At 40.7% G+C, this 10724-nt stretch overlaps 1 protein-coding gene across 1 annotated transcript; it reads left to right on the top strand.

Annotated features, from left to right (window-relative positions):
- Positions 1–1125: 1125 nt before the first annotated feature.
- LOC104526618 (double-stranded RNA-specific editase B2-like) lies at positions 1126–10400 on the top strand (the record flags this gene model as incomplete). The annotated part of the gene is made up of 2 exons (XM_010170133.1): positions 1126–1212; positions 9493–10400. Coding segments are annotated over 2 exons (995 nt in total), but the record flags the coding sequence as incomplete, so codon positions are not given.
- Positions 10401–10724: the final 324 nt, after the last annotated feature.

The following is a 10724-nucleotide window of genomic DNA, read 5'->3' as shown; positions in this document are numbered from 1 at the left end:
TTGGTTTTTAATGCTTCTACCTCCTGGGCTACAAGATGAAAGCCCAGTGTTGTTCATAACGTGCAGGATTCAGAGCATTTCCACCTAACTGAGGCTTTTTAAGCAGAGAAGTACTTTAGGAAACAACTATGTCCTTCAGAGCTATGAATCACCTCTGTAAGGTGTTTCTGTTTCTTCTGTTACCTAAGGTGGACACCCTGTTGATGTAGGTCCTCAGCAAAGTACCCATAGTTTGTCAGGAGGAATTCAGCCTAAACAAACTGAACAACAAGCTAGTTAACAAACTAGTTAACAAACTAAATAAAACACATATTTTTAATCTCCCTGTTTCTAGTATTTATGTTAACAGCAACTTTTCCCAATAGATAAATCCTCAACCAAACTTTGAGCTACTATAAAAAAGTATCAGTTCTTATTTTGCTGAATCTGTCCTGGCAACTAATGCAGAGGCTGATTGTGGCACTGAAAGTAAATTTCTGTGCCATCTACTATCTGCAGGATAAACAGAAACTGTGGGTAGAAGGGGCCACACTTAATACAAATGTGAATAAGAAGGATTTCAAATAGGATTCTTATTTTTTGGATAATAGGTTCCTGTGCGTTAGATAGATTTTTGAAAAATCAAATTAATGATTTCTAGAAGAATTAGAAGTAGTTGTAGTCTCTTGTTCCATCAACACTTGAGATTTCTCTGAGACTTCTGGTTCAGCCTCTGTCAGGGAGAGGAAACAAAAGGAGGTGAGCTGGTGGGCTCATCCATTAGAGCTGTTCTCATGTCCTTCCTCTCAGGGCTGACCACCTCCTGCTCTTACTCTCCTCCACCATTCCCAGCTGGAACAGCTCAAGCCTCCCACATTCCCAGCTCTGCAATGCTCAGGCACCATTGCTGGGAAGCATGGCCAAGGAGCACTGCACAGGGGCAGAAATGAGGAGAAACATGTATTTGGTATTTGCACATGCCAGCTATAATAAATGTATTGCAGTTCTGTGAATTCTGTAGAGTCAGGAAAAATAAAAAAGAAACAGACTTGATGAGATATTTTAATCTGAGAAAAAGTGTGGAGTAGATCAGAATGCACTGATAAAATACTGATTTTATATGTGTCTTCTTCTGTTTTCTTCTAGAAAAAGTAAGCATATTGTCAACCTTCATAGCACCCTTCAAGTACCTGAGTCCTGGCGCAACCACCATGGAGGATGAAGACAATTTAAGTAAGCAGTCTCTTTTCTTATAGACAGATTAATAATAAAGTTTAAAGATAAAAGCTCTGTAGTATAGGGGTAATTGTGAAAAGGAGGTGGATTTTCAAATATCAGCAGGCCATAAGCCCATTCTGCATGTAAAATGCAAAATTCCCTGACGCTGAGTGCAAACGTGTTCTCCAGTCTCCAGCTAAGGAAGGGTTAATCTCAGCTCACCTTCCCACTTTTCCCTGTGCAGACCCTGGCATGTTGGTACTGTAAGTGGTGTATCACAAATACAAAGGAAAAACTTCTTACACAAATGAGATGTTTAGACTCAGGTTTACAAGTCTGGGGAGCTCCTTTCCTATTATGCTACCTTATTTTTGCTCACTTGCTTTTCTCACAACCCCTAAAAACCAGGACATTTTGGTGCTGTATCTTCCCCCCACTTATATTTCCTTGATTACAAAAGGACTTTTGCAAAAGACTGCAGGAACAAGCCCTCTACCCCTCTACTTGAAAAACTGTTTTCTCTTTTACTTCTGTTTCATGACCTTGGAGAACAAAAATAAAAGAAAAAAAAAAAAAGAAAGAAAGAAAGAAACAAAATCCAATTGAGAAGACATTATTAACCAGGCTTAAATAAACTAGATGTAACCCAAAAATGAGCCACTGGATTCTCCTGGGCCCTTATACCTGAACAAAGTCACTGCTGCTCTCTGAACCTGTGACTGCAGAGCTGGAAGAAGGTGCTGCTGGGTTTGAAGGAGTTGTGAAGTCTTCAAAACACCAAGGAGTCTGGAAGCCTGCAGTTAGGAGTGAATAGCCCTCAGTAAACCCTCCCATTTATCACCTAGAAGCAATTATTGTGTGTTATCCAGCCCTGCTTATTGTAACACATCTTGAATCATTAAAAAAAAAGGGGGAGTGGAGCTTTCTGAACCAAATGAGCAACTCTTGAGTTTTAGTATCACCTACCAAATGGGTTTCTTTTCCAGCCAGACACACATTGGCATGTTGCTCTATTAGAGCCAGTGGGTGGGAAGAATGGGCTTTTTTCCCCTCTGTTGTTGCTACTCTGCCTTGTTTAGGTCATGGTGTGGCACCAAGGAGAATAGCTGGTGAAGGAGCACAGACCTCTGTTCTCTGCTGCTGAGTCTCAAATGGACATCACACCATTCTGCTGCACAGGGACCAGCAGCTTTTTACATATCTTAGCAAAGGCAAAAAAAAAAAATCCTGAAAATCCTTCAAAATTGGTCCCAGGGAGGCTACATTTTCAGGAAGAGATATGAGAAGTACACAGGAAACATATTATGCACATGATGAGCTTGTGCAGGCACCTCCTGTGCAATGTTTCCCAAATGTGCTACTTAGTTATTTTTAGGTAATGTAGGAAGTTTGTACAAGCCAAACACTGTAACACTATTTTCTTATTGCTGCTGTAATGCCAAGACTGCTCCGTGCCTGCACTGGCTTTAAAATAGCTCACATGGACAGGGTAAGCTGTTTTCTGAAAGAGAAACAGCAAATTTCACTGGTTTCAGGGACACGCTGTCTAGTCCTCTCTTGGGTCAAACATACACTCCAGTGATAAAGATAGCAATTTTTTTTTTCTTGTCACATACAACACATTTTTTGGTGTTACTATTAGAATCTTAAAAAAAAAACAACAAAACAAAACAAAACAAAAAACAAATACAAATTAAATCGGCTATATTTCAATGTTCACTTCTAGTATAGTGTTGTAAATCCCACTGATTTCTATAGCACATTTGTACCAGTGTAGTAATTTGGCATTTTAAAGAGCTTTGGTGATTTGCTCTGAACAAGCAGAACATTCTCTGTTAGCAATTTAACAGTAGCCTATGAGAATGCTGGCAAGGTAGAGAAGTGGTTTGCTTACCCCTGTAGTTTTCTGCTTACTGAGCATACTGCAAGATTGCCCCTTCCCAAACTGTGCAATATCAATGGGCAGAATCCCACTTGCTGAAATGGAGTCAAATCCTGTTTCACATTCCTTTACACCTTCTTTACAAAGGGAGCCATGCCAGGTTAACTACACATGCATTTTCAACTGGTGATTATTAGTTTATAGATATTACTGTTGTGGTTTATGATCCATGAACTAACACTAGAAGAATGTATCACAAGCACTAGGCAGCTTTGGAGTGGCATTTTGGGTAAACTAATCATCAGTCTCTGATGAAGACCTGATCTTGAACACATGAGAAAAGGACCACTCTACTCATTCCTAGAAGTCAGAGTTATCTAAGAATGTCAGAAAGGTCACACAGGATTAGAAACAGGAAGTTTAGCTCTGTACACTGTTTTCAATATTTGCTGTTATAGAGGCATTCAGAAAAAAGGACATTTAAATAGCGATCTTCTCCTTAGTATATCTTTCTAGCACCCAGCAAGAAATTTACTCAGCTAGATTTTGCACCTGAATCATCATATTTCTTAGACATCAACAGACCTGTCTAGTCCTCTCCAGAGCCCACTGATACTTCTGCTGTCAACAACATCCAGGAACAGGGAGTTCAGTGATTTAGTGTGTTGTCAAAAAGTACACCCTTTTATTGCTTCAAGCCTGCTGTCTCTAGTGCTTGGATGGCATGAAAAAGTGAATAATCATTCCCTTCTCACTGCCTGCCTGCCTTTCATGATGTTACAGACCTCTACCTGTCCCTGATTTTTAATCTTTCCATCCACATTATGCCATGGCATCAAGGCAGACTATTTACCAGACAGGTACTTACAAATCTAGGGTGTTCCTCTAGCCTATGATTCCTGGATATCTTGCTGTGCAATGCTGCCATATGCCCAGACTCGGCGCAGCACCCTCAACACCTCTCCCCAGAGAGGGTCCCCAACATATGGATTTCAGTCACTACCATAGTCTTGCAGGATGAAACCCAACCCTATATTCACTGTATTGAAGCATGTTCAGTTATGAGAATGTTGGTCAAATTCCTTCTTCAGGCAGCATGAGGTCCCAGAGCTTTTGATTGCACAGTGTGAGATACAGCAGGACCCTGCCTCTAAGAAGACATCGAATATCCCTTTCCAGCTGTCAGAGCTGCAGGCAATCCCACACAGAATCAATCCCCTTGTTTTTGTTTTGAAAACTGTGTCTTTTGCCATTGTTTGGATTTCTCCCATGCCTATAGCTAAGCTCTAGTCTGGTCCTGATTCAGCAAAACACGTACTTAAATCCATTTCTGCTCTGGATTGCATATGTTTTATGCTGCACGCACTTATTTGCTAACTTGGACAGTGAGTGTCAGAGTCTGAATATCATCTCAGTCAGGTCATTAGGTCATTCGAATAATTTCCCTAATTGGTAAGATCTGTACAACAGGTGCACGTATTTCACAGTTATTCCAGAAAATAAGTTGGGCAAAGTAGAGTATCTTCATTCTGGAATGGCTAAAGGCAATGGCAATCACTTTTCACTAATTTTCTGTCTTCAGTTTAAGCAAAGTCCTGTATCTTTTTGCACTGGTAATGCTTCCCTTCACAGTGTGGTGTTACACACCAATGAAGTCTAATGATGCTGTTTTAAGTAACCTGAACCCTGTGAGCTGGCTAGGTGTGTTCAGCAGCAACAGAGATCATGGTAGGTTTCCCTTAAGTAGAATTCCTTTGTGAAGGTTTGAAAATACACGTGTGTTTTCATGTAAGATCAGAAGGAGTAATTTCTGCTGTTAGTTACAATATTATTACTCTAAAGTTAATAATACAAATGTAAAAATCCCTAGTAGAAGATTTTCCAGTCCTCTGTTGTGGATTCAATACTGTATGAAAATGCCATCTTGCTTGCAAGAGGAGACTGCCCTACATTGTGTTTAATGTATTAGCTGACCTTGGACAAATGTACCGTGGCTCTGGCTCCTGGTTCATACCTATCACTTCTGGTTTAAAATTTTTCACTTTCAAGTATGCCAGAAATTATGGAGGTCAATCCTTCTAACCCCTGCAGTCGATGTGATGCAGATGGACACCAAATATGTACTCTACAGGGGTTAAATATAAAATGTAGAAAAATAAATATGAAGTCCTACCTGTATTGTTGAAAATGTGTTGGTAGCAATCTGGTGTTTACTAAAGACAGTAACTTCCTGTGTCAGCGATATCAGTTGAATCAGAAGTTTGCTCTACTACGGAGACTGCAAATTCTTTCTTTCAGTATCCTGGCTTTTCAGTAATGTACTGCCCTTTGTAATTCACTAGCAAAGATGCCAGCCAAAATGAAGATGCCACCTACCATCCCTCCTTTCCCATCCTCCCTGGAAGTTGGCTTGGCAGCAGAATAACCTTCAACAGGAACAATATTATCTCTTCAAATGTAGCGTGGAGTATCGGATGGCTAGTTCTGCAGGGCCCTTATGACCCAGAGACATAGGCAGTGTCATTATTAGTGATGCATTATAGTTCTGAAAAGCTCTTGATGATGCAGACTCTTTAGGTTAACTCTACTGTGCATAATGACCAAAAGGAGAAAAACATGAGAGAGCAGATAAAAGATTGAGGAATAGTGCATAAATAAATATATTTTACTAACTGCTTTCCTCTCTCCCATTCAATTACTGAAGCAAATATAAGGTTGCAACATCTCCTCTTGCTTGTGAAACTGTAAAAATCAATGAATAAAGTTACCTGAGGAGATATTGCAGTGCAGAAGTGGGATTTTTTAGAAATCTTACACAATAATTTAGAAACTATTGCCAAAAATTTGTAATATTTTTCTGTCTCCTTTTTTTTTTAACTCCCTCACATTACAATTTTTATTATTCTCCAACCTTTCATCATAGGAGAACTATTTTTTTTTTTTTTTCCAAATGTAGAGAATGTGTTTTGGGAACTCAAAAGCAAAGACATTATGAGAGATGACAGGACTGAAAATGATCCACAGTTTTGCATTTTCCCTGTGTGCATCCTCCAACTTACCCCTTTTCTTTTAGTGCTCTTCATTTCAAAAATTACTTGTGATTGTTCTATTACAGCTGCTTACAGTATTTATCTTACGTAGTTTGGTGTCATTTGCCTGCTTTGTCTGATTTTCACAATAGAAGTACATGTGCCACCATTAGGGATGTAATCTTATGTCTGCTACACAGAGGTCTCATAAAAGACACATTTCAAAGACCTCCTATTTCAAAGACACCTGAAAGTATAAAGTAATTTCACGTTGCCCAGCAGCTGCCAGGTATCACACAAGTCTATCAGGCTCCCAGACTTTCTGAGGCACTCACTGAATTTAGGCTGCCTCTGATTTACATACCACAATGGCTTTTGGCCTCCTGCAGCTCTCACTGAGGTCTGGGAAGAACTGAGCTATTTCCTGATGTTCCAAGATACAGTCCTCTAGAAATCTGGTTGACTGTAAGGAAACTCGCATGGATTTCCTTCACTGTGATTAGGCCAAAACATACCACAAATACGGGCACATCACTGTCACACACACCTGACCCAACGTTGTCTGCATATCCTTTGTGCCTCGTTTCTGGAAGTTTTACACTTGCATCTCTGCCTTTTTTTCACTGCATCAGTGCAAACTCCCTGTTGGTAAAATCCTGGACTAGACAATTTCATAGACAAAATTTAAGACAAATAAATACTGTTTATTGTATGTGTTGCCATGTTTTTAGTTAACCACTGTTTTAGTGAGGGTGATTAAAGTAAGATGTTAAGGTCACACATTCATGTTCACAAATCTGTGGTTCTCTGACTGTGAAAGAAAAAAGAGCTGAAATAAGATAATATGAATTAAAAATACAAATAACTCCTTCAGTTTTCCTATTCAGTGGTGTATAATCAATACAAATTATTTTCAAACCTGAATATTGTGTGAAGCAGGAGTTATCTTTCTTTTCATGCTTCCTGACAACAATATCATTATATACCATAATTGGCTCTGTAAAAACCTATTAAGTAAGATGAGAGAGGAGGTGTGAAATACAGAACCAAACCTGCTTCCTGCTAAAAAGTATGTCTGAGTCAAAATACTTCACCTTTATTTAAAAAAAATGTACACAGCCAAAGAGGTGTATTCTGAGTGGGATGGAAACATGAGAAAGGGTCAAGGTGGAAAATGTCTGTCCAAAGTCACTGCCAGGCTAAATAGAGGAAGGTTAGAGTTGGCATCTCCTTCCCCTCAGATCAGAGTTTCCATAAATAGAGTTGTGAACACAATGAGAAAAGACCAAATTATTCTTGTGTCTTAGTTAACCTGACCTTTTAAATGTCTTATTTCCAGAGAGGCTGGTTTAAGGATGTTATATTTTATACAGCTGAATGCCATATGATGAAACTTTTCTTTTTCTATTACCTATTTCTTTTTCTTTCATTCCTCACCTTTCTTCATTCTCTCCCCTTAGCTTCAGAAAGTAAAAATTAACTAGTCACTAAGACCTTAATTTGTCACTTTGTGTTCTGCCTCAGCAAAGCACTGCAGCACATAGCTCTGCAAGTAACTTTGGTGAGACACAGATGCAGGCTGGGAGCTCAGGGTGTGCTGAAGGGTTTTCAGGAAAGGGAGCTTTAGGCTTTAGGACTCAGTTCTACAAACGAGTCCCCACACATGCAATTGAGATGCGATTTTTACTCATGTCTAAGCAGTGAGTTGCTTCTGTGGAACAACTTGCATGAGTGCAGACATTGCTCTGATGGGAAAAAGTCTTTTGATATTTAATACAAGTGCAAATTGTCAGGATATAAAGGAAGTTTTTAATCGTGGTGGTTTGTTCCACATAATTCTCTGCAGGCTTCTGTGCGTCTGTCAGCCCAGCCTAATACTAGGCTGCAGCAAAGACACGCTGCTCCAGCAGAAGCTCCTTGAGGTGTAGCCAGCAGCTCATCCCTTAGATCCCTGCAGCCAGTAGAGAGAAAACCAAATACAGCCATGGCCCTGCAGAATGTAGGAGGACCATTCTGTCCTCTAAGGACCACGGGGACCTTCTCTGTGCTTGAGTCTCATGCAGCTTGCACAGGTGGCTCATGTCTGACAACAACAAACCGTGGGGAAGGCTCCATGCTCAGTGCTGGTTGGAAAACAGCAGGCAGCCAGACAGTGCTCTGCTCAGAAAGGGATCACGTGCATCGCTCCAGGGACGGGTTGCTTCATGGGTTGTTTACACTGATGTTTACTTCCTCAACTTTTCTCTGCCCCAAGGACTGCACAGGAAGACTGAAGGATGTATCACAGACACAATAAAACTGGACAAACTAATCAGAAATGACAGAAATGTTATAGGATGCTTATGTAGACAGCAGCACATTTTCTGTCTCATTCAGGACATCAGTGAGATGAATCTCCATTCTCAGTCATGCATCTGCTGTAGGAAAGAGCACTGCCTCGCAGCAGGGGCGTTGCACAAGTGTAGTTCAGAGCAATGTGTGATTCATTGGCTCAACAACCACGGAGTGCTCCCTCCATAGCTCCCCACTGTCACTTCATTCTGTTCCCGGCGCTCCTGGCAGTCACTCTCTCCCATTGCTTTTCTTTGACATAGATCATTCTTCACATCAGTAATTACTCCCATTACAATGCTCTGGCTTTTCCTAGTCTCATTTTAGATTTATCTAGAATTTTTGCAGTATTAGTTGTTCCTAATGCAGGAGCTAAGAGTATCTGCAATTAAATTTGACAGAAAGACATTCAATTATTAAACTGGAATCTGAGTCCATACCAAATCATTGTTTCAAATCCTAGGAAGGTCTGTCAGATAATTTCTTAGGTTGGATTCATGATGTTAGCCAAACAAAAGCCTATGCTGTGAGGAGAGCTGGTCAATGTATTAATTTCAAATAGATTATTCAACGAATTTGCCCATTTTTCTGTTTGTGAATCGTATGTGAATCGTTTCTGATTTCTAATAATGTATTCATAAGCATTCACCCACATGGATTATAGAACAAATCTCAGCCTAAGGGAACCTTGCAAACAATTCACTTTTTACTAGTAATTATCCAATATGAATGCAGTAGTTCATTGAAGTCGCATGTTATCAATTATGCTTCATCTTTGAATGATGTAATCTTTTTTTAAAACAGGAGGCTAGTGATTAATACAAGTAGAACTTTAGGGACAAGCAAACATTCAGGACATGCAGAAAACCTGTGCTATAAATAATAAACCAATCATTATACAGATATTTGAGGAAAACCCCCAAAAAAAGGCTGAGCAAGGATATCTATCATTAACTTTTTTTTCTTTTTTGGCTATTCTGTCAGCCCTAGGCATAATGTCAGTTACTATGAGGACAACTGTAACGTAAGGGTTTTTTCTTTCTTTACTGACAGGTACCAGCAGTGCAGAAGTAAAGGAAAATCGAAACGTTGGCAACCTGGAGGATCATCCAATATCCCCTAATGAGAGGGCAAGAGGAGGAACATCTAGCAGTAAGAGGAAAAGACCCTTAGAGGAAGGCAATAATGGCCATTTCTGCAAACTTCAGCTTATCTGGAAGAAAGTCTCGTGGTCAGTGACACCAAAGAATGCTCTGGTTCAGCTGCATGAACTTAAACCAGGTTTACAGTATAAAATGGTTTCCCAGACAGGTCCGGTGCATGCTCCAGTCTTTGCTGTTGCTGTGGAAGTAAATGGACTGACGTTTGAAGGCACAGGGCCCACAAAAAAGAAAGCCAAAATGCGTGCTGCAGAGCTAGCTCTGAAGTCATTCGTTCAGTTCCCCAATGCCTGCCAAGCTCACTTCGCCATGGGGAACTGCATCAACCCATCCACGGACTTTACCTCTGATCAGGCAGACTTTCCAGATACTCTGTTCAAGGAGTTTGAACCATCTACACACAGCGAGGACTTTTCAGTCTATAACCCCGTTAATAACGAATTGCTTTCCACTGCTTATCGACATGGGCGCTTACTCTGCCATACGCTGGACTTAATGGGCCACGGTAAGCAAAACAAGCACAAGATGGCATCCAAGGCGGAGAGCGAGAAGAACCCAGTGGTGCTGCTAAATGAGCTGCGGTCAGGCCTGCGGTACGTCTGCCTGTCAGAGACAGTGGAGAAGCAGCACATCAAGAGTTTTGTGATGGCGGTGAGAGTGGATGGGAGAACATTTGAGGGCTCGGGACGTAGCAAGAAGCTGGCCAAGGGTCAAGCAGCACAGGCAGCCTTGCAGGCCCTCTTTAACATTCGTCTGCCCAGCCACATTCCCAGCAGGAGTAAATGTCACCATTTGCCACAGGTGAGAGCTCCTAGGTGGCCACCACCACACTGGAGGAACTCTTTTGATGAATGGGATCTATGCTGCTCTAGCTGTTTTTATTCTACAAGATGGTTCCTGTGATGTTATAGCAAGTGCTATACCACAAAATACTCCTTTTCTCATAGAAAGAGCCAGATGCCACAGGGAAAAACTTGAAAATCGTATCATGAAATAATTTGGTACATTTTGCAGCCCTTTCCATAGGAGGCATAGATGAGAGGGCAAATGTAGGGGGAAATACCAACATTTCCATTTGCTAGAGAGAATGGTAACATTGACATAGGCAGAAAAATAATGTCATTC

This window comes from Antrostomus carolinensis, unplaced genomic scaffold (assembly GCF_000700745.2).
Source record: "Antrostomus carolinensis isolate BGI_N321 unplaced genomic scaffold, ASM70074v2 scaffold45286, whole genome shotgun sequence".
NCBI classification, from domain to species: domain Eukaryota; kingdom Metazoa; phylum Chordata; class Aves; order Caprimulgiformes; family Caprimulgidae; genus Antrostomus; species Antrostomus carolinensis.
This window is presented reverse-complemented; position numbering and strand designations above follow the sequence as displayed.